The 27,597-nt window shown below is 44.6% G+C and overlaps 2 protein-coding genes across 4 annotated transcripts in view; one reads left to right on the top strand and one right to left on the bottom strand.

Moving 5' to 3' along the window:
• Positions 1 to 24,419, bottom strand: part of CYB561A3 (cytochrome b561 family member A3) — a 244,171-nt gene extending 219,752 nt beyond the window's left edge. Inside the window, exon 1 of one of the 2 annotated variants that reach the window (XM_078680631.1) lies at positions 24,299 to 24,419. The gene's annotated coding sequence lies outside the window, so the exon portion shown is untranslated. Of the gene's footprint in view, positions 1 to 23,641; positions 23,658 to 24,298 lie in introns of those variants that run through there. The other variant, XM_078680632.1, reaches the window with a different exon arrangement.
• Positions 24,417 to 27,597, top strand: part of TMEM138 (transmembrane protein 138) — a 73,304-nt gene continuing 70,123 nt past the window's right edge. The window contains exons 1-2 of one of the 2 annotated variants that reach the window (XM_078680635.1): positions 24,417 to 24,488; positions 26,655 to 26,833. In XM_078680635.1, the coding sequence (XP_078536761.1) occupies positions 26,706 to 26,833 (128 nt within the window). In that variant the 5' untranslated portion in view covers positions 24,417 to 24,488; positions 26,655 to 26,705. Of the gene's footprint in view, positions 24,489 to 24,546; positions 24,688 to 26,654; positions 26,834 to 27,597 lie in introns of those variants that run through there. The other variant, XM_078680636.1, reaches the window with a different exon arrangement.

Here is a 27,597-nt window from a genome sequence, read left to right as displayed (position 1 = left end):
AATACCCAGCATAAGTCAGCATTCTAGTGCTGAGCCTGTATTCACACTAAACACCCACCCACCACTGATGTCACTGGTCAGGTGACACAGCTTCAATAAAAGAGGCCGAGCCCACGTGCTCTGGGCCAGTTGCAGCATACCTCCAGTGTGTCCTGTGCCTGCGTGTGACTGATTGCCAACATGAGGGCCTAGGGCCCATCCAGACTTTACAGCATGCGCAAATAAAACGCTCGAATAAGGGAGTAGCGTCGACTAACAAACTACAGCTGTAATCTATTAAGTACTGGGGAAAGGTATATAACGTGCGATAAACGCAACGAGCAAACAGAACGAGACGGACCCGCGGTGAAGTACGTGGTGGAGCACTAGAAGGTAAGCCCGCTGTATTTAGTCCCCGAAAAACCCCCCGGGATGGAAGATGTATTTAGTACAAAAGGTGGGACTCGGACCCGTAGGAGGGAAGGGGTAACATCAGGTTTAACAATAGAGGCTTGCAAATTGGGCGGAGGCCAAACATGATTAGTTTGTATAAATGTTATCTCAACTCGAGTTGAGTAGTTGGAAGTGATCCTTTTTGTATACGAGGAGGAAGTTAAGTAAACTCGGGGTATTAAAACCATTCTACTTACAGAAATGTTAATAATAGAAATAAAGGTCGGACTACTCGTAAAAATAAAATACATGCTCTCCAGAAGGAGGTGCTCTTAAATGAGGACAAATAATCAAATATAGGGAAACGTAGTTAAATTTAAAAGATCATACCTAAATAAAACCAACACAAACTAGCATATGTTGTTCCTTCCGTTTAGAACACATACAGTTCAAAGAACCTTGCTGATTAATCTGAAAGTGGATACCCAAGGTGACACCGTGGTGAATTGAATAGACAGAAGGAGTACGGGTAAGAAAACGTTTAGCTAGCGTTAGAAACAAAAACCGAACAGAACAGCGAGGCATAATTCTAAAACTTACAACTTTGTCTCCAACTTAGAATCCTGTACCAAAATTCGCATTAACATAATGAAGCTTTGAGGGAAGCAGCTAAAACATACGTGAATTGTAAATAAAACGCTCAAACAGAATATAAAAGGTAAGGAGAATATCCCTGCAAAGTAGAACTTAAGTGCAAACGATAACCAAGGAGTCTAAAACGCACTTTTTGCCTTCCCCAGTGCCTATAAGGATACGATTTTAATTGCAACTAGGGAGATGAATGATCGATGAGCCCTTTTTTGGATATAATAGGACACATTTTCCTATTAAGAAGCCTGATAACACGAAATCTAATATAAAGGTCAGTAGAGGTTTTTCCGTATGTTAGTCACCTTAATGAAAGGACGGCAACATCTACAATGTAATGGCATTAGATTGTCATCCCACATAGTGAGAGAATGCTTATACCAATTTGCAGAGAGGTTTCCTCCATGTTAAGTCACCCAAATGAATGGAAGCCAACATCTATAATGTAATGGTATTAGACTGTCACCATGTATAGTGAGAGAATGTATATATCAATTTGCAGAGAATCGGCAACGTTACATGTGTAATAAAGATTTGTGAAATGTTTATGTTGACTAGACTTAAGACGTATGTTGAGAGAGTATGTACATAAAAAACAATGAACTCGAGTTAGGCAGATGAACGAAAGATAGAGCACTAAGGTAGTGTGTCATTTTAAAAACTGGTTATGTAACTGGAGAGGGAATACTAAGTAATGCATTGACTGATATATATTCTTTTAACATTTAGAAGGATTCCACCAAACTTGGTGATGTTGACCCCAATCATTTTTGTCCTGAGGAAGGTGTAACCATATCCAAGGCTAAAACACCGAAACGCATCGACGCACTTTGTGTATAGAATCCAAGCAAAGCCGAGTGGTTTCCATAAATACGCCAATCTTGGACATTGGAATGCTCATACGTACGATAAAAAGGCTATTGGATCTGATTATCTGGGAGAAACATCCATTGTTCCACTGAAAAGAAGGGGTTTTCTGTCTGTTTTTTAATCAAGTTATATGTATTTATTTTGTGATATTTGTTGTTTATGCTTACTGTAATATATTTTTTTGTATTGATGTATGTTTTATGAATTTTCTATTGCATAAAGAAAGGTGTATATTAATTGTTTTTCAGAAAATAAACTGGTTTTTCTGAAATTTTAATTTGTCCTTGGGGTCCTTATGTTAAGGATAATACCTTGTTAAGTGAGGAAAAAAAAATTTTCATAAAGAAAACGTACAAACGTTACATTTTAGTTGGTGGCGAAAAATTCTTTTTGAATAATGTGCTTGTGTTATAGTTAAATGTTATTTAGAATACAACACTATTCTCCAAAAAGTTAGTCCAGGGAAATTCCCTTTGACTTTGATTGTCACTCCAGTTTAGACCCAGCAATATGCAAATTAGTCTTGACCCTGTGCCTCATGGGAACAGTCCAGACCGAACTGCCAAGCTTGGTCCTCCCTGAACCGGAAAAAAGTATCCTGGGACCGGTTTCAGGGTATGTCACCCATCTTCAGCCAGGCTTGATTGAATCCAGTGGCACAGTGAGCAAGGGACCAACATCTGGGCATACCCATCCCACATAGGGCAAAAAGTGCTAAGCAAACAAATGATGGACGGAATGATGAATGAATCATACATTCACCCCCAGTCAAGAGATCTGGGTTAAATCCATTATTCTTTTGCTCACCATGCCACCCCAGTTTAGACCCAGCCATATGCAAATCAGTCTTGAACCTGTGCCTCATGGGAACAGTCCAGACCGAACTGCCAAGCTTGGTCCTCCCTGAACCGGAAACAAGTATCCTGGGACCGGTTTCAGGGTATGTCACCCTTCTTCAGCCAGGTTAGCTTGAATCCAGTGGCGCAGTGAGCAAGGGACCCACGTCTGGGCATAACCATCCCACATAGGGCGAAAAGTGCTAAGCAAACAAATGATGAACGGAATGATGAATGAATCATACATTCATCCCCAGTGAAGAGATCTGGGTTAAATCTATCGTTCTTTTGCTCACCATGCCACCCCAGTTTAGAGCCAGCCATATGCAAATCAGTCTTGACCCTGTGCCTCTTGGGAACATTCCAGAACGAACTGCCAAGCCAGGTCCTCCCTGGACCGGAATCCAGCATCTGTTGATTGGAGCATGCCCACTTCTGACCTCTCTAAAAGGGCCTTCAGGTGGTTGACATGCAGGACATCTCTAGTAAAAGAGAGGGACCCACAGACCAAAGGGGTGGGGTACCAAGAGACTGTAGGTCAAGATAGGAGATCCCCTTTGGTCAAATTTACACTGGCATTCTCAGCTCATAGATAACCTAGGATATACTTTGGATCTATATGTGATTATAAAGATGCTGTATATGTCTAATCATAAAGATAGATAAATGTGTTTTTTTGTTACTATATGTACATAAATCGGTGTAAACCCTGGAGCTTTTTGTGTGATTTGGAGCTATGTAGCTATGAATTGGTTCTTTTAAATTATGTTTTTAAATTTGTGTATCTTATACCTGCATATGTTGTTCTTATATTTCAGATATTGTATTTGTGTGTGGGACTTCTCAATTTTTCCTAAATTTTATCCTGAAGAAGGTGTTGGCTTTCTACCTTCACGCCCACTGAAACGCGTTGATGCTATTTTTTGAACCACTGTGCACAAAGTTTTTGCAATAACCACTCCAATTATAATATTCTATGAATTGTGTAGTGTGATTCTGTTCTACACTTGTGCATATAGTTCTAATATCATAGGAACTATTTTCCTCATTTTAATGTTTCCCACTGTATATGTATATTATTTCTGATGTCTGTTTCAAATGTGATATTTGCTTAGCAGCATATGTTTTTTAAATCAAAATAAATTGTACATTTTTTAATTTTCTCTTCATTGCTACTATTTCTTCACATTTTTTCACGTTCGCAATTGGCTCCAGTGTCTATACTTATAGTTGTATTGAATAGTGTTATTGCTCCTAGGTTATCTATGAGCTGAGAATGCCAGTGTAAATTTGTCCAAAGGGGATCTCCTATCTTCACCGACATGCAGGACACACAAGGGGTTCCTGGGAGACCGCAAGTCCACCAAGTAGGTAACCGGACTTTTGCGCTCCATCACCTCAAATGGTCCGGTCCACTTATCCTGGAGCGCACAGGGCTACACTGGGGCCATGACCCACACTTTCTGACCAGGCTGAAGTTCAACCAGAGTGGCATTATGGTTGTACCACCGCTTCTCCTCCTGGCTGGCTTCCCGATTCGCCTCAGCGAGTTTTCTGAATCGCCTAGTTTGGTTCCTGAAGGCCAGCATGTAGCTATATACATCCTGGGGAGGTTTTGCTGGGAGATGCTCCCAGCCTTCCTTGACCAAACTCAAAGGTCCTCTTACTGGGTGACCATGGAGAAGTTTAAAGGGGTTGAACCCTAGGGACTTTTGTGGCACCTCACGATATGCAAAGAGAAGGCATGGTAAGAGGACGTCCCACTTACTCCTCATGGGTTCCTCAAGACCCATAATCATGCCTTTGAGGGTCCGACTGAATCTCTCAACCAGCCTATTACCTTCGGGGTGGTAAGGAGTGGTGAACTTGTATGTTACACCACACTCCTGCCACAGGGACTTCATATACTTAGAAATGAAGCTGGTACCTCGGTCTGACACCACCTCTCTGGGAAACCCCACACGGGAGAAAAACCCCATCAGTGCACGTCCCACCACGGGGGCCGTCACTGTCCTGAGAGGGCTTCTGGGTACCGGGTGGCATGGTCCACCAAGACCAGGATGAACCTGTTGCCCATGATTGTCTTGGGATCCAGAGGCCAAACAATGTCAATGCCCACCCTTTCAAAGCGGCTGCTGACCACAGGGAATGGCTGGAGAGGATCCTTGCACTTCCTCCCACCCTTTCCACTTGCCTGGCAAGTCTGACAGGTCCTGCAATGAGTGTCTAAACTCTTGTGCATTTGGGGCCAATAACAGTGGGTGACAAGCCTTTCAAAGGTCTTGTCCTGCCCCAAATGCTCTGCTAAAGGCACACCATGAGCCAGCCCCAGTAGGAAGGCTCTGAAGCGCTGTGGTACCACTAGCACACGGGCTGAACCAGGCTCAGCAACCTTAGGCTCATTACACAGGAGACCATTCTCCCAGTAGATCCAATGTGATCCAGACTGATCACCTACTGCCTGATTTGCAGCCTGCTGCCGCAAACTCACAAGAGAAGGGCACTTGTTCTGGTCCTCTCAGAACTCTTCCCTGGAGGGACCTCCTTCTTGCTGCCAATGGATCAGCTCAGGCAGGTCTCCCAGTTCAGCAATCTCTTCCCCGGTAGGCTCCAGGGCATCCCCCTCAGGGTCTGCCTCCTCCTGGGCCGTGGGAATCTCAGGGGCCGGTTTCCCGTGCCCTCACCTCTTCTCTTCTCTTTAAGGCAGGCACCTGGTCCATTTTCTCAGGCTCCAGGTCCTCTTGAATACCCTTACTGGCTGCCATAGACCGAGTGGGCACGCAGGCCCACTCAGGCAAACCTAACATCTCTAAATGAGCTCTTTGCTCCACCTTAGCCCAAGGGGAGCTCACCAAATCGTTACCTAATAGATAATCAACAGGCATGGCTGGCCTCACAGCTACTTGAAGAGTCCCTGCGACCCTCCCCTGCCCACTCAAAGGGAACCTGTGCCACCTTGCAGCCGCTCTCTGTGTTGTCAGCGGCAACACCTGGGTAAAATGCATTGGGGATTACCTGCTCTGCAGACACCAGCTGACAACTGACAGCTATCACACTGGCTCCGGTGTCTCCAAGAGCTTCCACCCTCTTGCCATTGATGGTCACCCACTGCCTGTACTTTTTAGTGTTATCAGGCAACTGGGTCCTGGGGACCACCTCACAGTCTCCTAAAGAGACAAGGGGCATCTCTCCGGGCCCCACCCACCTTGGGCACCCATCTCCTCCCCCAGGGCTACACTAGCCAACTGCCGGGGTAGTGCACCAGTGGGTGCTGTCTTCCCATACAAGGGACATCTAGCGTCATAAGAACAGTGGGCAACACGACCACACTTACAACAGGTCTTGGGCACCTTGTGAACAGGCGTATCTGTCGGGCCACTACCGTCTTCTCAGGGGGAGGCTGGGAACCTTTCCCTTGGGGATTAGTTTAGGGCCCTTTCTGGAATTCCCTCTGTTTACCCTTGTCCCCCCCCACTCTTCTGCTGGAGACCCTGCCCACCTTTGGCAAAGTCTCCCACATGACCCTTCTGGACCCGGGTGCTCACCCAGCGGTCCGCCTCCTCAGCAAGCTTCCTAGAGTTAGTCAGCTCGCTATCAATAAGATGCTGGCGTACCTCTGGAAAACAGTTCTTTGACATGTGCTCCCATGCAAACAAATCATAGAGCGCCTCAAAAGTATCCACTTTGCTACCCTTCACCCAACCATCCAATGCTCTGCAAAAGAAAGACACATATTCCACCCATGTCGTAGAATCCAGTTTTCTACAATTCCTAAACCTTTGTCTGTATAACTCTGGGGTCAAACCAAATCTGGACATTATGGCTCCCTTCATGTGGATATAGGACATCTGCTCCTCTGTAGGTAAATCCAACAAAGTGTCCCTCCGATCACGTACAAAGTGGCCCACAATCCCACTCCCCAATCCTTCTCAGGGACCCGGTGGGCCAACATTGCACTTCATAAGCCCTAAACCATAGACCAATATCCTCATTCTTGTGGAAATCTTTAAGTACATCTTTGGAGATGTAGACTCTTGCTTCAACAGACACTGGCGGTTTGCTGCCACCAGAGGGAGGCACCTCCAAACTTTTGGCCTTGAGTTCCAATTCCCTCAATCCTAACTCATGCTCAAAATGCATTCTCTTTTCCTCTAAGGCTAACTTCTTCATCTCTAATGCCATCCCAAGCTCTATATTCTTGTTATCTATGTCTTTCTGACCATCCATATTGAGCCGAGCTAGCTCCAACTTATGCATCCTCTCCTTTACTCTGTCCTGCAGCTCTCCTGGGAACAATCCCTTGGAAGAAACACTTCTGGCTGCCCCTGAAGGTGCCTCCTCACCCCCGGTTGGGTCCACTGGCCCCTCAAGCTGCCCACTTAAATCCTCTGGCTCCATCACTGGCCCCTCAGGATGCTCACTGGCATTCCTAGATTCTACCCAGGCCCTCAGCGCCTTTTGGTATTCCTCTTTCCTGGTGAGGCCTTTCACAGAGATTTTACATTTCTGGCACAAAGCTTTGAGATGAGGCACAGTGTAAGTATAAATTCTCTTCTCTTCCAATACGATGTCTACAGATACTATGGATGCTGACTTGCTCATGGTAGAAAAGACTGGCAGTTCTCAAGAATCAAAAATAGAAAAGAAGTTCCAAGGAAAAACTCTCAAAAAGTATGTGGTCACGTTATGGTCTGCACTCATTAGTAGTGTACACCAATCACTGTATATGATTCACAAAAGCAAGTCCAAATCCTCACCGCCGACCACCAATGTTAGATTTGGGGGTCTCTAGTTGGCAGAGGTAGGTACCTTTGACAAAATAGGGACCCTTGCGTATAGTCTGGGCAAGGGGCTACAATCCTAAAATAACCCCTGCTCACCCACTTGGTAGCTTGGCACCCTGTACTAGGGTCTGACAAGTAAACCAAACAAGCCAATCATGGAGTCACTAATCCATACATCAATTTACCATAGGGAGCAATTGCACTGTGGCACTGAACAGCAGTGGCACAGTGCCCAAAAACATCTAAAACCAGCAAAAACATAAGTGGCAACAGCAAAAAGTGGAAGGGAGACCCACGCCAATGGTGGCAGATCTAACAGGGAGGTTCCCCTCTGAAAAATCAATTAAATGTTACATTTAGGATTATGGGATGGGAAGTGGTAAAGGGAGATAAGACTAATTGTAGTGCCTAGGGGTGGGTAGTGGAAAAGAAAAGGTAGGAGTAAATAAAACAAGGGGGGGGGGGGTTCCCAAAAAAGAGAAAGTTATTAAATATATCTATATAATGTATATCAGGGCCACTTAAATTATGCTATTCTGTAGCCATGTTTGTTGTCCCCATAATTAAGGATTTGCCTTATTTGCCACATAATGCATTATTTGCAGATTTTAATTAAAAAAATTGTCTGTAACTACAAACGGATCAAGTTACTAAAAAAGTGGCAATGTGCTTGCTTGCAGTAGAAGGTCCTTTACAAAGGTTAACTGGTCATATTTCAGTTGCTTACTTCTGCAATTTGTTATTAAACTGGTACTAATGAGGTGGAAGCAACTGAGAAAGAAGGGCAGCAGGGTTGGAGACAACTGCACCGTCTTGGCTTGCCACCGAAAGTAAACAAAAGATAATGGTTCCCACCTCAAATAGTCAGCTGCCACATGACCACAGACAACTATAATTAGAAAAAGTTGATGAGAGAAACAACACACCAATTAACAAATTCAGCAGGTAAAGTGTAAACAATATAACATATAGTCTTCAGATATTGATTGAAAGTCTTTTATTATTCAAATATCCTTAGTATACATGTAGAACAGCCAACATATTTCACCCTATAAAAAGGGCTTCTTCTGGGCAATAAGTCTGTATAACTCTGGGGTCAAACCAAATCTGGACATTATGGCTCCCTTCATGTGGATATAGGACATCTGCTCCTCTGTAGGTAAATCCAACAAAGTGTCCCTCCGATCACGTACAAAGTGGCCCACAATCCCACTCCCCAATCCTTCTCAGGGACCCGGTGGGCCAACATTGCACTTCATAAGCCCTAAACCATAGACCAATATCCTCATTCTTGTGGAAATCTTTAAGTACATCTTTGGAGATGTAGACTCTTGCTTCAACAGACACTGGCGGTGTGCTGCCACCAGAGGGAGGCACCTCCAAACTTTTGGCCTTGAGTTCCAATTCCCTCAATCCTAACTCATAGCTTAATTCACAAGTCCAAGCGTGAATGCCAACAACGAATATAATCAAAGAGGTTTCTATGGAAAGAGACAAAAGCCCCTGGGTCCTCAGTTCAGATAAGGGAGTACGTTGACCAAGGTTGGGAACAAATACCTAGTTTAGGGCGATGAGTAAGCCTCCAGGCAAATCCGTGTTAATGCTTAGGTAAACTTCCGTGTGAGACCGAGACGTCCTGTGTCCGGCAGCGCTTGTGTGAGGTAGTCTTCCGTAAGGTAAGGAGACATCCTGAGTCCGGCAGCGGCAGCCAAGACCTCACACAAATGCCAGCCTAAATTTAGCCCAATGCAGACCAGTGTCAACCCAAAGTCGAAACTCTCAAATTTTGCAAAGTAGTCTTCAGAAAATATTTTAAAGATTAATCTAAATTCTATTCAATATACAGATAGTAGGAGGAGGTTAACTGGTCACCTGTGTTAATCACTACTCATTTTACTTTTCATCTTGTAGTTCTTTCACCACAGAACCAAACCTGACATTCATGAATTACTTCAACAAAAGCATATTAAAAACCACTTTAGGTCTATGAATAGGAATTTCAATGCCATTTCAACAATTTGGCTCCAAAAAGAATATTGAAAAGGTTATGCAGAATTAACACCACACAATGATCTACATATTAAGAAACATCTCATTGTATTAACGTAATTGCAACACAAATATTTTGACATAGCTTACATTCTATGTACTGGTCTGAAAATATACAACAAAAAACTACTTTACAATGAAAGTATGGGACAACAGCAAAAATAACCATTGCAGCAGACAAATCTGGAACACAGTTTTCATGCAAAACAAGTGTCAGTAAATGTGAAGCAACAGTGTGAAAACTGAGGGCTGCTACAGTAAGACGAGAGTTCAACACTTATCCAGTTAAAATGTAAGGAGAGGTCAGAAAAGAGACAGTCACCTACTCTAACCGACTCCCTGCCCTCCGTTCCAAAGTCCTTTTCCGTGACCACTTACTTACACTAAAAGGTATAGAGGATATTGTGGTTTCCATTGTGTTGCAGCAAGCGCTCGACTAAAGCTCATATCTTGGCAAGCAGCAGATGAGTTTGTTTGGGGTACAGATGAACGTTAGAGCAGAAAGGAAAGTGACCTAATTTCCCAGAACTTTTGGCGACACCCTGAACACTGGCACTCCCTCAACTCCACTGATAACGTTCGTGTTCCATCCCACTCAATTCCCTTCATCATTAGCACTGTTATGTTATGTTAAAATTTTATAAAGCGCAACAGCTGGCCCAGCTAAGAGGCGTCCCGGCGCTAAGTAGCAAAAGAATAGCATGCACAAAAACACAGGAGGCCTATAAGGAGCGACAAAAGAAATGTTTTAATGGCCTTCCTAAAGTGAAGATAATTAGTGAGTACTCGAATGTGGGCCGGCAAAGAGTTCCACAGAAGGGCAGCTATATTACAAAAGGAGTGCCCGCAGGCGGGGACCCTTCTCACCCGGGGGATCACTACCAGACATTGTCCCATGGATCGAAGTGATCGTGTGGGAAAATAAGCTAAAAGAAGATCCGTCAGAATTTGAGGGGATGCCAGTTTCAGAATTTTATAAGCTATTCACAGTGCCTTAAACTCAATTTTCCTGTCTACAGGCAGCCAGTGGAGGCGACGGATGGCACTGGTCACTGCAGATGTTCTGCGCAGGCCCAAAAGAGATCTTGCGGCTGTGTTCTGGACTCTCTGTAGCCTCTGTATTTCAGATGTATTAGCTCCCAGATACAGCGAGCAAGCATAACCCAAACTAGACAAAATCAAGGCCTGAATAATGATCTGCCTAGTCGTGGCATTGAAGAAGGCTAGTATAGGTTTGAGCCCGCGCAACAAACCGAAACATGTTCCCGCCACCTTTTTAGTCTGAGTCTGAAAATTGAGTGAGGTGTCCATCCAGACCCCCAGGTTCTTTACTACAGGCTTAGGAATGGCAGCCTTACCCAAACCCTTGGGCCACCACAGCTCGCTCCAGCAATCATGGTTCCCTCCCACCAACAGCACTTCAGACTTGTTGGTATTCAGTTGGAGACAGTTGGTGGTCATCCACTCGGCAACCGCCGAGAGGTCGCCCTGAAATTTCCTGGCGTCCTACTTGGGGTCACTCGAAAGAGCCACCATCAACTGAGTGTCGTCAGCGTAAGAGACCATGGTCAACCCTCTGCTCCTGGCTAAACCCGCCAGGGGTTGGACATAAAGATTGAAGAGCAGAGGGTTCAGGGACGAGCTTTGTGGGACCCCTTGGCCTATAGGAAAAGTACCAGAGGTACTGACCTGGTTTCCCTGGCTCTACAGAAGCTCTACGGCAGCTCGCTGACCCGGTTCTCTGGCTCTAGAGCAGCTCTGCTGACCTAGGGCCAGATGTAGGAGGCCAAATACCGGTAACGGCCGATTTCGGCCGTTACCGACCGGTATTTGGAGTTGCAGATGTAGGGGGCCTTAAATTTACCGATTCGGTATATTTACAGATTCGGAAAATTTACCGATTCTGTAAATTACTGAATCAGTAAATTTACAGAATCGCAAATTTGTGATGTAGGTGGTACTGAAAACAGTGCCACCGGCCCTTAAGAATTCGTTATTTACCATGACATGCTATATCAGGGTAAATAACGAATTCCTGTGTACATGCACATCTGTGTATGTACACCTGTGCCATGTGGCACACATACATGCCTAAGTGCATGTATGTGTGCCACATGGCACACAAGCCAGAATCAGGGGTGCAACAGGGTGTCAAAGTGACACCCTGTCCGCCTTGCAAATTCGGTAATTTTACCAAATCGGTATTTACCGATTTGGCAATAGACATTGATTTCTATGGGCCTCAAGACCCAAAGAAATCAATGCCAATTACCAAATCGGTAATTAGCGAATGTTACAGATTCGGTAAAAAAAAAAAAAACGGTAAAAATACCTACATAGCATTTACCGATTTGTAAATACCGAATCGGTAAAATTCAGTATTTACAAATCGGTAAATACTAATTACCTACATCGGGCCCTAGTTCTTAGGCTCTAGAGCAGCTCTGCTGACCTGGTTCTCTGGCTCTACAACAGCTCTGCTGGCCTGGTTCCCTGCCTCTAAAGCAGCTCTGCTGACCCAGGTCTATGGCTCTAAAGCAGTTCTGCTGACCTGGTTCTATGGCTCTAGAGCAGCTCTGCTCTGCTGCCTGGTTCTCTGGCTCTAAAGCAGCTCTGCTGACCTGGTTGTCTCCCTCTAAAGCAGCTCTGCTGACCTGGTTCTCTGCCTCTAGAACAGCTCTGCTGACCAGCTTCTTAGGCTCTAGAGCAGCTCTGCTGACCTGGTTCTCTGGCTCTAAAGCAGTTCTGCTGAACTTGTTCTTAGGGTCTAGAGCAGCTAAGCTGACCTGGTTCTCTGGCTCTAAAGCAGCTCTGCTCACCTGGTTCTATGGCTTTACAGCAGCTCTGCTCACCTGGTTCTATGGCTCTAAAGCAGCTCTGCTGACCTGGTTCTCTGGCTCTAGAGCAGCTCTGCTGACCTGGTTCTCTGGCTCTAGAGCAGCTCTGCTGACCTGGTTTTTCTGGCTCTAAAGCAGCTCTGCCGACCTGATTTCTCTGGCTTTACACCAACTCTGCTGACCTGGTTCTCTGGATCTAGAGCAGCTCTGCTGACTTGGTTCTCTGGCTCTACAGCAGCTCTTCTAACCTGTTGTATGGCTCTAAAGCAGCTCGCTGACCTGGTTCTCTGGCTCTAAAGCAGCTCTGCTGCCCTGGTTCTCTGGCTCTACAGCAGCTCTGCTGACCTGGTTCTCTGGCTCTACAGCAGCTCTGCTGACCTAGTTCTCTGCCACTAGAGCAGCTCTGCTGACCTGGTTCTTAGGCTCTAATGTAGCTCTGCTGACCTGGTTCTTAGGCTCTGGAGCTGCTCTGCTGACCTGGTTCTCTGGCTCTAAAGCAGCTCTGCTGACCTAGTTCTCTGGCTCTAGAGTAACTCTGCTGACCTGGTTCTCTGGCTCTAAAGCAGCTCTGCTGACCTGCTTCTTAGGCTCTAGAGCAGCTCTGCTGACCTGGTTCTTAGGCTCTAGAGCAGCTCCGCTGACCTGGTCCTTAGGTTCTTGAGCAGCTCTGCTGACCTGTTTCGTAGGCACTAGAGCAGCTCTGCTGACCTGGTTCTCTGCCTCTAGAGCAGCTCTGCTGACCTAGTTCTCTGGCTCTAAAGGCTCTGACTATTCAAACATACCTCTGTAGTCCAACCCCGTCTCACACGAAATATACTCGTCAGCTCATCATAATGCGCAAATGAATGCATGAATAGATTGCTTTAAAAATCTAAACACCAGAGAGATAAGGTGCGTTGATGATGCAGCAGAATTCCACATTTTGAGAGGGTGGGGAGGGCAGTAGCAGGAGAGACTGTCAGCGGCCATTACAAGCATGTGGACGGCGCTGCAAATTAGAAAAAAAAGTGCTTTGAGTCCTTTAACGGAAACAGTGTATATCCGCCCTTAAACTATCCAATCCTAGTGGGCGTGCCTAAAAGGAGACAGGGTGGCAACAAAGAATGATTGGCATGCCTTCAGTGTAATCAATGCACTGCTTTAGGCATATTTTGTGACGTCAAACTACGCGCACGAATGAAAGCTGAAGGCAGAGCTGAGTTGAGGCTTATGGAATCGTATCGATTCCAAGAAGTCTCATATGACGAGAGCAGTGCATGCGCTGCTGACGTCAGGCCGAGACCTAAAAAGATATAAACCATAAAGTAATGCCTTACTATGCTATAGTAGAAGGATTGTGGCATTGTAACTGCAAATAACAAAAGGATATCCGTGTTAAAAGCAGTGATGGCCGGTAATTTTACCAGGGAGGGGGCGGTGGCCACACATGCAAATACACCTCACTTACACTTGTGCATTCACACACGCACACACCCATTCACAACACTAATAAAAGTATAAATCTATAAATCACATCCAAAATCTTGCTGAAACTTTGTTGTTGTGCCCAAATCCCTACCTGCTGCCACTAGAGGAGAGCCCGTAGTCCTGAGGGGGCCGCCGCGCTCGAGAGGGTTCTCGAGCGCCACCATTGTTTACTAGCGTGTGGGGACTACACATCCCAGCATCCTGTGCACTAGTTCTACACGCCTAACGGGGTCACGTGCACCAGGAGGTGCTTAAAGCAACGAAAGGAATACCGCAGCACGGGATGCGCGCGGGCGTGCCCGGGCAAAGTCCAGGCCAAGGGCGGGCCCGTCCATGCCCATCGTAGCCTGACGGAGACTGGACTGGGCCACCCCGCTGACATCTGGACTTTGGTAGATCATAAGTTGTTGGTAAGCTCCAGCCACTGGAGAGGCTGGTCACCCTTCCTTATTGTACTCGTCCCACTGGTGTATTATATTGTCCATCTTTTATATTATTTTCTTTTTTCACACTTGTGACAAGGGGCTGCGCCATGAGTAAACGTAAAGGACCCGCAGCTACCCTAGATGCTTTTATTATTAGGGCTGAATCCCTCCTTAACCATGAGATTCAAATTGCTGAAAGGAGGCTGTCCCTTGACCCAATTTACATGCAAAGAGGTTCACCTAGGCTCTCTGGTACACCTCAGATTCCATCCATAGGTTCTGCCGAAAAAGATGAGGAGGAGGGACTGGCTCTAGCTTGCTCAAATTTAGCCAGCCCTATAATGATCAATGATACTTCTAGTGTGGGATCCAGATCAAGAAATAAAAATCAGACATTGGTAGCAAAAAAAATAGATGGCAAAGGTGTAAAAAAAAAAAATCTCCAGCACCCAGGAAAGTGAGGGCCAGGGTCGCTGGGGGTAATAAAATATGCCTAGACAACAATAGAGCCCTTGGGAAGAGTGTTTCGACTCAAACAGAGTTATGATGACCTACATGCCCCAACCACAGTCAACCATCTTGGGGATCTTGAGTCTATCGTAAAAGAATCCCTGGATTCTGCAAGGGATGGTATGTTAGCGGATATAGATGACCTTATCTGCAAGGCCTTAAAACCGCTGGAAGAGAAGCTGGGTCTACTGCAAAACACAATGGGGTTGTTGAGTTCGGGTTGCTCCCCATCTGGAGACTGTGCACAGAAGAGAGGGATTGGAAATACACAGGGAGTTCCACCCAAAGCAAGTGGCCAGGTTGTAAATAACCCATCCCACTCGAACCAGAGATAATTATATGCTGCAATAAGACAAGGAATATCCCAAGACCACATGATAATCTTATAGTTGACAATAGTGCAGGAACAGTAGTAACTGAGGCAAGAGTTACTATTGAACCCCAAAGGGAGGTAGGAGTTCGCCAATATGGTGCCCCAGCTTGTGACAGGCATGGAGCCCAAACAGACAAACCGGTTTTATTTAGCCTCAAAGGTACAGATCTAATTCCCAATGAGGACGTCCTAAAGTTACCACCTGCTTCTTGCCCCTATACGCTAATTTTGGCAGGAGTACCGGTGCTTAGAAGGGAACAGAAAGAGAACTGGTCTAATTTGAAAAATAAGGTAGTTGGTTGGCTGGCAAAATTTAGGAAATGTAATCCATTGAGAGAAGCTGACATCTTAATGGTACGTAGGGTGGGTTGGGTGGGAGAATCTAGGAAAAACATTAGAGGGGATTGTGTGGTGGTAAACTTTAGGTGGCCGCACATGATTAGGGCCATCCTAGCGAATAATGAGATGCTTGATCTGGGGACCACCAACATTAGTGCTGTACCGCTGGGATATTTTTACAGACCAGCGGAGATAGATAACTGAGTTGGTGATGCTCCGAAAGTCTCATTGAATAACTCCTTTGGGGTCCTATCAACCGTGGATGACCTGGATTGACATTTAGAGCATATACTGTGTGGGCCGGAAATACCTACAGTTCCCATGGAGATAAATTGTGTGGATAGGGTGGAAGTGTTTACTCTGTTGATGGTAGCCAGCTCTAGCGAAACTCAGGTAACAAAAATAGAGATCCCTTCGGTTACTAGGTTTCACAATATTGATTCTCACAGTACTACTGGGATCCTGGGTATCGATGATGTGTTGCAATCTAGGGCATCGAAAAATATACCAAATCTGCACGTGTTCTCGTGGGACATTGCAGGGCTAAGGAGGAATTTGTCAGACCCAATGTGGAATACCTACATTGAGACTGGGGATGTGATACTCCTACAGGAAACCTGGCTTCTAGATACACCTCACAGGGTTGGCTTCAAAACATTTAGTGTGGAGGCGAGCCCCTCCCTAAGGGGAAGACCATCGGGGGGACTGGTGATCTGGATTCGGATTTCTCTTGAAATTACTATAGCGCCTTTGAATGTTCCATCCAAAGATATACTGGGCCTAAAACTGGTTTCAAAAGACGGTGAGGCTGTGCACTTGTTTAATATCTACAATAGACCAAGCCCAGCACATCGTGAGTCACTAGTAATTAATCAGCTGGAACTATTCCTTGATACTCTGGGACAGGAATCGAATATCATAGTTGGAGGTGACTTCAACTGTAATTTTGAGCCTGTATCGGGATTCGGCAACTTATTGGAGGCCGAAGACCTGTCATTCAACATCCCAGAGTTAGAAGGTAATAAAGTGGTTAAGTGTACAGCTGCTGTGACTCAATTATTAAAGTTAACAATGTCTTACAGCCTTAGAGCCTGCAATTGGCTCCTTCCTTCAGACAGACCCAATGCTCATATGTTTAGTAGAGGCAAATCAAGGAGCAATATAGACTACATCCTAGTGTCACTGGGATTCTGGAGTCACTTGGTCGATCTTAAAGAAGTTTGATAGAATTGAAAGCGACCACCGGCCCTTGAACTTATCGATATTGCTAGATTTCTTCCTCCCACCACATTCGGATTCAGATGAGATAGGTAGCCTGGATAATGAAATTTTACTAAGGAGTAATAACCGAGCTATAAAATGCCCATTTATTTTAGGGAATACAAGAGCAATGGCTAGCATTTATTCTATCTTCGCAGAGACCATTGCACCCTTTATAGAGAATGCCTCGGTTCAACCCAAAATGATAGAAGTCCATGACAGATTGGTTAGATCCCTAGGACCTGTTTTAACTAAAGCAGCTAAAGAAAAAAAGGTAGGAATATCAGACAGGATTAGCCCAGGTAACCCGTGGTTTAACGGGGATTGCTGAATAGCAAAGCAAGAGCTAATAAAGGCTATTAAGAGTGAACATACAGATAAAATAAGGGATAAAAGACGTATGTATAAACAGACCATTGATGCTGCAAAGAGGTCTTGGGATGAGGAGATCTGGGCAGATCTAATTTGTGCAGCTAAAGAAAAAGAGCAGGCCGGATTTTAATGGCCAAAGACAATAGGTCAGGAAGAACACAAAGAGACTTATTCCTAGATGAAAGCACTTGGGTGGATCACTTCTCTGCACTACATTCTGAATCCAATGGCAATAGCTTTGTTTTAACTGAGGAAATGATTAATAATGCTAAGGCAGTCAACCTGAATTTTACTTTAAACAAAACAATTTCATTATTGGGATCAGCCAAATCCGGCAAAGCACCGGGACCGGACAAAATTCCTGGCGACCTTTTTAAACATGACTTAAGTATATGGGGCCCATATATTAACTACCTATGTAACGCAATAGCTAAATTTGAACCAATACCAAACACATGGAAGGGGGCAGAGATAGTTACAATTTTTAAAAAGGGTAATAGACACGATCCGGCGAATTATCGCCCTATTAGTTTGATTGACATTCCACAGAAACTGCATGCTAAGCATTTATTATCTCGGCTATCGGACTGGATCGAAGAAGTCGGGTTGCTTTCCAAATATCAAGCCGGGTTTAGAAAGAAGACAAGTACCATCGACCAAGTCTTCAGATTTCTGTGTCTTTGCTGGAAATATATAACCATAAGACAGGGTAGTTTATATATTGCATTTATTGACTTGAGGGCCTCGTTCGATTTGGTACCCAGGAGCCACTTTTGGTGCTGCCTGAAAGATCTGGGGGTACCTATCGAACTACTGGTCCAGATAATCAGGCTGCATGAGGGGAACTATGCAAAAGTGAGATGGGCGCCGAGGGGTGAACTTACCAGGGAAATTCATGTGAGTAGGGGTGTGCGCCAAGGCTGTATCTTGGCGCCCACCCTGTTCACATTGTACGTAAATGATATTCCTAGCTTCCTGAAGGGTTGTAAAAATGATTCCCCTAGGCTGGCTGGGGAAATAATTCCAGCACTACTTTTTGCAGATGATACCATCTTGATCTCACAAACGCCCAGTGGGCTCCAGAATTTGTTGAATTCCTTTCATCTGTATTGTACCAACAAGGGATTGGAAATTAGTCCATGCAAGACCAAATAAATGTCTATTAACCCGCATAAATCTTTTAAAAGCAATCTAGAGTTAAATTGCCAAAGATTGGAACATGTACATAGTTTTAATTACCAGGGCATTACATTAGATTCGAAACTATCATGGAAGCCACAACTGGAAAAAACAGAATAGTTCTTCTCCAAAATTGTGCCCCTATTACAAAGAAACATAGAGGGAGCACCTCTAGGGCAGTTTCCCCAGCCATAGAGGTTTATAAATTCAAGGCTCAGTCCGCAGCCTTGTATGGGACAGAACTTTGGGGTAGCCTACTGTAAACGTTACTTCGAAATTGGGGAAAATAAATGTATTCGTAAGTTACTGTCTTTACCCAATAGGACCCCGATGCTTCCGGTAACACTCGATCTTAACTTAAAACGTACTGACAATCTCGCAGTATTGAGCCCCCTCTTATTTTGGCTAAGAATTTGGGCAACGGTAGAGCTAGTACGCTATAAAAAATGGTTGCAGGAGATAATGAGTTTTGGTCCCATAAACACCATCCCGTGGTTGCAACATGTGTTGTTATGGCTTAAAAAAATAGGCCTAGCACACTACTGGGATGAGCCTTCAAAGCGGACTACGGTGTGTAGTAAGATTGTAAAGTCATCCTTTTGGAGTCATGTGAGCAGTCGATTTCTGCACGGCTCCAATTTAGGTTCTCTATCTACATCCTTTCTCCTGTTTAAAGATATAGCTCTATTTGAATCACTATTGGATGAGGTACGCCCACCAATTGCAAAATCATTGTACGTGAAATTTAGATATGGGGTATTGCAAACCAATGAACACAAATCTAAATGGGGTTGTAACCGTGACGACAAAAATTATGATGAATGTACATTTTGTAAACACCTTTATTAGGTCAAGGAGGATGATGCACACATACTCTTTTTATGTCCACTGTACGACACACCAAGAAAAAGATGGATCAAACCTCTCTGCATCAATTTAAATTTAAGGCAGCGCAGAGAGGCAGAACATTTATTAAGGTCCGAAACCACGCAATTGGTGGTTTTTTGTGTTTCTAGATTCCTCTCCTGTGTAATGTATATTAGAGCAAAAAAAGGGTTGAAATTGTGACAACTGTTCCATAAAACTCTAGTAATTATTTGAAAAATCTTGTTTTTAAACTTTGTAAAGCCGTTGAAAAAATCTAATGATGAATTCTTTTCTCTATGGAGTGTCCAGATATATTAATGTTATGACTAATAATTTATGAGATATGTGTCTTACTGTTTAAAAAAAAAAATAATTATGAAGAATTTTTAACATCTTAACTACTTTATTTATTATATTAATGAATTATTTGATTTTATCTGTATACTCTTTTTTTTATGATGGATTGTTAAACTTCATGCCCCATGACCTTATTATTGTGACAAATTTACTCTATCGCTAAGTGTGAGATGGAAATGTGATATATTCGTTTTTAATTGTGCACTTTTATGATCTAAAGATCGAAATAAAGTTGTAATTGAATTGAATTAAAAAAATACGGATACAACTTACCTTAGCAGCTCTCCAAGAAGGAAGCCTCAGAGGTCCTAGAAGGGTTGGGACTTCTGCCTTACCTCATTGGCTAATTGGAAGGCAACAGTCTCAACCTCGTCACAGAGTGGGATGGGGTCAATGACACTGCTAACCCCACCCAACTCTGTGACTCCGAGACACTGCCCTGGGAACTTCAGCGCTTAAAACTGAAGTGCCTGGGTCCAAGGCAATCGATGATGCTCCCCTTCATCACTAGGGAAGGGCCTCAGGGCAATTTTGCCGGACTGAGGAGGTCACGCCAACAGGGCTGTGAAATCCTCCGCCTGGCAAAGTTCATCTCAGGGAGTCCGCGCATTGAAGGCATATCCAGCTCCTGCCTGCCTGACCTGAACAAGAAGAGTGTCTGTCAGGCAGGCCTATGTTCCGTCGCAACATCCATTGATTTTGACGCTGCTCCCTATTTACAAGGGTGGCGTGAATAAGAGGCAACGCCAAAATTAAGACCAAGGAAAACCTGGTCTTAACATGGCGAAACGAGAATAAATGCTTAATTTCTGGTTTTTGCTGTTTTAATGTGTGCTCAATTGTGCAGCACACATAGAAACAGCAAATCACCATGAAGGATTAATCATGTGCAGGAAGGTATCCCTTCCTGCACATAAACATTTAATAAATGACGAGTTGCAACTTCTATGTGTGCTGCACAATGCAGCACAAATAGAAGTTATAATTCACCATACTGGATTGTTTATGTGCAGGAAGGGACACCTTCCTGCACATAAACAATCATTGCCTCAACGCTGGCACCCATGCACTATGGGTGCAAGTGTGCATGCGTTGGTGCTCGGCAGCTGGGTTTAGCCCTAGGGAAAATGCAGGGATGTGATATATTATTGAAAATACGGTGCATCCCTGCATTTTCAGAATGGTGGAGTGTGGCATTAGCAATGTGTGCTTAACGCCACGCTTCGCCATTCTCTTGTAAAGAAGCGTCTTAGTTTGGTGTGCATGCAAATCCTGCATTGCTGATCCCTGGTGAGTTGTACTACTCCTGCTGAAACAAGGCCAATGGAGGTACCAATGGGTGTGGCGGACTGACCTCCAAAGTCCTGTGACCTCAGTGACAGAGTCACTGTTGCTCTAGGGTGTGCTGCTTCGTAGGCCTGCCCGCAAGACTGGAGGTGAACTTCAGTATGGATTGTGGTGGACAGGCCTTGAAGGTGCTAAGACACCAGGGCTTTTAAGGTCTAGCATGGAAATGTGCTTCCTCAGGAGAGTGGTGTGGTGGATTGTTCCTGAAGACTGAACCTGGTTACCCAGTTCCAAATTCGGCAGCTCTGGCCATAGTGGCACATCCTCTCCCCAGAGTGACCACCATACTGTCCCACTGAGAGAAAATTGCACTGCCTTCAGCTACAACCCAATTGTGCCCCGCTATTAACACCTGTAGGCGACTCAATTCAAACTATGCACTAGACAAGAGTAATATGCTGCCAGGTGACATCTTGGGAAAGGCAAACCCTCATAGGGAATAGGGAATGCAAGATTAAGTAAAGAATGTGAAATGTAAGCAGAACAACATGGTTACCTTAACACTTTTACACTCATTGTTCAGAAATCAATGAGTGTGTTTGCCTGAAAAGTTAAGGACAGGACTGCAGGGTCCAGAAGGGACGTGTTTCAATGTCGATTCCTTACAAAATGTGAGCAATATGGTTTAAAGAGACCACATCCCTGAACACAGATTTTATAAACTAAAAATAACTAAACTAAAATAAGGAAAACTACTGATAAGGATCACATTAAGGGCCATATGTAGGTAATCACTATTTACCGATTTTTAAATACCGAATTTTATCGATTCGGTATTTGAAAATCGGTAAATAGTAAGTAGGTAAATATTCAGTACATTTTACCGAATCTGTAATATTCGGTATTACCGATTCGGTAATTCCCATTCATTCCTATGGGCCTAGAGGCCCATTGGGAAGAGGTGTGGCGCCGCGGCCAGGGCGACTGACGCTGGAATCTGGGGACCACGGTTCGATCCCCGGCTCCGGCGGCAGGTCAGCCCAGCACCATGTGACTCTGGGCAATAGCTCGCTTAATCTTCCCGACGGCCCCCCAGCGCCTAGAGACCCTTACGGGTGATTGTGCGCTTTACAAATGTGGACTTTACTTTACTTTATAGGAATGAATGGGAAGCCATTCACTATTACCGATTCGGTAAATAGCGAATCCGTAATAGGGGGAACATATTCAAGTGTGGCAGGGTGTCACATTGACACACTGTTGCACCCCTGAATCGTGCATGTGTGCACATATAGCACACATACATGCCCTATGGGCATGTATGTCTGCCACATGGCACTGGAAAAAAAGCAATAAATTGCTTTTACTAAGGTATTCGGTATTTACCACCATCTTATAGTTGGTGGTAAATAACGAATCCTGAATGCTAAAATGCACTCACTTGAGTGCCTCCTACATAGGAATTAAGGATTTGGTAATTAACCGAATCAGTATTTTGAGAATTCAGTAATTTACCGATTCCTTAAATTACAGATTCGGTAAATTACCGAATCCTTGAAACCTGCCTCCTACATCTCTAATCCCTAAATACCGGTCGGTAACAGTGAAATTTACCGAATTTCACCGTTACCGACCGGTATTGCCTCACCTACAGATGGCCCTAAATGTTTTCCACTCCTGTCAATCAATCAGGCATTAAAGTGCTGACAGGATTGGGTCACTTCCACACCCGGGGAAATCAATGCTGTTCAAAGAAAGACGAGAAAAGAAAAGTAGCGCTATACTGGTAAACTCTGTAAAATGGCGCTAATGTGTTTGGGCGTGAATAAAAACAATCTGGCCACTTTACTACCACTTGGTCATGCTTTATTTAGATATTTATTTTTTGTATTCTCCCAAAAAAATGTTCTTCCTCCCGAGGCTGCACTATGGAACAGAAACATTTCAGAAAAAGAGGACATTTCCAGCACAAGTGTTTTCTTTTTTTTGGATCAAATCCACAGGGGAACGGATGAGGGAAAGTAGAGGAAACTACTTTTTTTTAAGTCACGGTTTTCAGCAAGTGAGGAGGTGCGGGAAGAAGAGGAAGAGAGAGAGGGCAGCTGACAGCAGCTGAGCAGAAGGACACTTGGTGACTTGGACAACTAACCTTGCCTTAAATAACCTGCTGGGCACCTAGGAATCTCACGCGCAACAGAAGCTGGCTGCAGGGTAGGCCAACCAGCCCTTGCCTTGACACTCCTGACTCCTCTCTCAAATGCCACAGCGCCCCCAGTCCTTCCAGATCAGTAGAAGCAGCGTGTGTACGTAGAGACCCTGAGGTGGGGACTGAAAGAGGAGGACTGGTGGCTTTGATCATGTATTCTATGGCTCATTAGGGACCGTTTGCTTCTCTCACTTTCAGGGTGTTCCAAAACAATGTACCCAAGGGCAGGCTGCGTTATTTCGTGCTGACTTTTAAAATGAGGTAAAAACATTGGTTGTGCTGCACATGTCAACATTTTAAATATTTCTGCGGTGGACTCAAAAGGACACCAAGCATTTGGTAAGGAATAGATCTGCACAGCATTTTCAGTCATAAATAAGCCTATTTTGTTAGCCCCTCACGGGGTGTTCATGCCCCATTAGAACTGGCCTATAATTCGGCACCTATGACAGGTTGTTGGTAGTAACTAATGAGAGATGCCATAGCACTATGCGGAAATCCATACAAACGAGACTTGCCCCTAGAGACCACATTGTTTCAGTCAATCTGGGGGCAGGCCAGAAGCATTCAGAAAATCCAGAACTCTCAGAAGCACCAACTCACCACTTCTCATCCCTCCGAAACTGGAAAGGAAAACGACCCAGTGCTGATCCTTCTATGGTAATGTACCCAAGATGTGGAATGCACTCCCTATTGACATCAGATGCAACCCCTCCGTCTCTTGCTTCAAAACAGACCTGAAACAACTTCTCCTCAACCAATACTTTACTGACCAAATCAACCAACCTAGGCATCAATAACTTAATGTACTTCCTCCTCACTTTGACCTTCAAGGGTGGTGGTTAACTGACTGTTTCAACCACCTGCGTCTTTCTCCGCTCACAGTATACATAAGTATTATGTCTTTGCTTATACCTTCACGCACCCTCGTGTCCTGCAAAGTTATGCAATATTTCTTTTCCTTTGTGTATGTAAAGCGCTCCGATACCCACGGGTCTAGCTGGCGCTTTATACATAAAGAAATAAAAATTCAGCACGGCCGTCTTATGTAGCGCTTTCGCGCTATATGCTGAATCCGGGGGCTCTGCAGGACTTTGATTGGCTGCGTCGCCCCCCCCCCCCCTCCGAGATTTTTACGCGCACAGGGCTTAGTAAAGCCCACGTTTCTGCCCCGTCCGCCTGGAGAGTTATTTCCCGCAACAACGGGGAAAATATCGCCAATTTCTGCGGAAATTAATCCAATCTGGCAATACTGCTCACCGCCGCTGTCGGGGTCTCCTCTGTACGCACTTCCTGGTGGTGCCGCTGGGCGTTCTGGGAGTTGTAGGAGGTTAATGCTGGTTCAGTGATGAACGAATCAGAAGTGCGGATTCCGTGTTCGGAAGAGGCGGGGCTAAATTAGTCGGATGTTGCTGTTTCCATGACGCTTGTGGCTGAAAACCCTGACGAGGTGAGAACCGGAGGGGTGGGTAGAACTGATTTCGGTAGATGCTAATGATAGGGAACTGGCGGACCTGAGGCGGGAAGATACTAGGAATGGCAAGGCTTAGATTAGAGGACGAGGAGACGAGTAAGAGGTGCACCGGGAGTGAGCAGTCCGGAAGAGTAGAATACCTCTAACCCTTAGAGAAACAGGGCTGCCAGCTTTGGTATGATTAGTTTAAAGTCCAAATGATGAGGGAAGAGGAAGAAAGAAGGGAACCAAGGGGAGGCGGTATTGGGAGGTCGTGGAGAGAGGAGAGTATCCATACCCTTACGTGTACATATAAAGTGCACTTTCTCCCGTGAAAATCTTGTCGCTGAATAACAGATGAATTAAGTGGAGCACCTTTTGTAGATGTCGGGAGGATAAAAAGCTAGAGACCGCGTGGATTCGAATCTGTGACCGTAGCGGTGAACACACATATTTTCTTGAGGTGGAGCTGGGCAGGAGCAAAGGGAGAAAGACAGAGCACATAAGGGTTCCGGATGGAAATCGGAGAGGGTGGGCTGTAAAACATTAAACAAAAAAAGGTGAACTAGAAGAAGCGAAACCTGCAGACGGTGAGGGTTACTAAGAACCCATACATTGAAAGTCAAGGTGTAGAGGAGTCACAAGGATGGAGCTTGAAAGGCAGAGTCTAGTCTGGCAGTTAACGTATACATTTAAAGTAATAGGCCCCAAGAGCATGCTCGTCAGTAAATGTGTTCTAGCTTACTTAATTGGCCACAAACAGGCTGCATTTTTAAATATTTTACATGGTTAAGACAACTGCTGCAGAGATTTGTGCTTGCCCAGCAATTCTGAGAGTATCATAATAGTTGTTAAATAACTAGTGAATACCTCAGTTCTAGCTCATAAAGTAGCATAGTCGGTTAATGTGCTCCCTGCAAAGTACATCATGTAACATGCAGTTCACAGGTTTATATTTAATGTAGATAGATAAGTGGACTATTTCTTTTATCCACCGTGATCACTTTGTTATTTCCAGGTCATGAGGCAGTCCTGATATGTCACAGTGATCTATTTACCAGTGTCATAGAGCTACATGCAAACTGTAAATGATGGGTTTAGATCCTTATTTTTTTTCTCAATCTATTATTATAAGATTGGAAAGAAGGGTCTGTGGGAAGTAAAAAAGTCTTGTTAGTAAAGTAAAGTAAAGTCCACATTTGTAAAGCGCACAATCACCCGTAAGGGTCTCTAGGCGCTGGGGGCCGTCGGGAAGATTAAGCGAGCTATTGCCCAGAGTCACATGGTGCTGGGCTTAGTAAAGACAACCACAATCACTGCGTTATGTTTTATATCTTGACTGTGTGTTTATCCTGGCCATTCACTCTTAACATCTACAAGTGTTGCGCATATGTGATTCCTACCCCTTATAATACTCATTGCCTTTTGTAACTCTTCCTGTGCTGCTTTACATATTATGCCTCTGTGTGTGATGTAAAGCACTCTGACACAATACACTGGGAGGAATAGTGCTGTAAAATAATTACATAAAAATAGCAGTTGCCATTTAAATCAGTATTTGTGTTATCACTCACAGACACTAAATCTTGAAATCTTACACTACATGGAGGTTGAATAAAGTTAAAAACCTGCCTCCAAGTCATAGTTTCTCTAAACTACTTGTGAAGCGATAACCTTTGTGCCTTCCATTACATTGGCATCTAGATAATAGATTCTAGATAGGTCCTAGACAGAGTGATACTTAAAAGAAGGTGTTATAGCCCTTTAAATCAGGCCTTTGTTTTGTGCACGGCTGGAAGTAAAAATAGGAATGCTCCTTCACTGCCTTCAGGTTGCTGCCATTAATAAAATGCAGATAACGTGCTGGTGCATCTGAATTGTCAAACATTTCAATGTGTGTGCATGTACATTCTCTAGAAACTTGAATAAACATAGTTGAGAATGCAAAATTCCTTTCATGTTCACGTGCTCTTTTAGTACAGGTATATATCTATCTGTACTTCAGTCTCTTCATAATATGAACACATCTGGTAATTTGAACCGAGAGGAGATTCAGGAAGTAGTGTGCTGTGTTGCAGGCCAGTTCGCTTTCTCCGTAACCCACAAGCTTCTGTCTCTGCCTAAATGCTAACTGTCACACGCATTCTCTCTTTCTCTTTTTAGCGAGGATGACAGTCTTCGCTTCTGACTCTGGATGCTGAGCCCTGCAGGAAGATGCTTCAGACCAGCAACTACAGCCTAGTGCTGTCCTTGCAGTTCTTGCTGCTCCTCTATGACCTCTTTGTTAACTCTTTTTCTGAATTGCTGCGCACTGTGTCTGTCATACAGCTTGTGCTTTTCATGTAAGTACAGCTTTACCTTTTGGGCTTTCCCTCTGTAATTGTGTGTACTCAAACAGTCATATTCACATGTTGTCGCTACTTGTGCATTTATAACCACTGCTGCTGGGAGTATGTCACCACCCTTCTCCTTAAAACCACCCAATTAGTGTCTACGTCCCTGCTGCTTTGTGTATAATCACATCCTATGCCTCCCCTTTCTCGCTAATCCTGTCCTGACCACCTGTCTATATTAGCATCCTGTGGGTCCCCTCTCTACCTTTTTGTTCTATAAACGCACCATCCTTATATCTGTCACTTCCTCCTTAACGTCTGGTGGAGTTATCTGGGTATACCCACTGCTTAAATAAAAGTAATGGATTTCAAAAGGTGCCTGCTGAGGCCCCTTCTCAAGGGTCTCTCTCTCTCTCTCTCTCTCTCTCTCTCTCTCTCTCTCTCTCTCTCTCTCTCTCTCTCTCTCTCTCTCTCTCTCTCTCTCTCTCTCTCTCTCTCTCTCTCTCTCTCTCTCTCTCTCTCTCTCTCTCTCTCTCTCTCTCTCTCTCTCTCTCTCTCTCTCTCTCTCTCTCTCTCTCTCTCTCTCTCTCCTCTCTCTCTCTCTCTCTCTTTCCTCTCTCTCTCTCTCTCTTTCCCTCTCTCTCTCTCTCTCTTTCCCTCTCTCTCTCTCTCTCTTTCCCTCTCTCTCTCTCTCTTTCCCTCTCTCTCTCTCTCTCTCTCTTTCCCTCTCTCTCTCTCTCTCTCTCTTTCCCTCTCTCTCTCTCTCTCTCTTT

This window comes from Lissotriton helveticus, chromosome 3_1 (genome assembly GCF_964261635.1).
Source record: "Lissotriton helveticus chromosome 3_1, aLisHel1.1, whole genome shotgun sequence".
In the NCBI taxonomy this organism is placed as follows: Eukaryota; Metazoa; Chordata; class Amphibia; order Caudata; family Salamandridae; genus Lissotriton; species Lissotriton helveticus.
The sequence above is the reverse complement of the archived record's forward strand: the minus strand, read 5'-3'. Positions and strand labels throughout refer to the sequence as shown.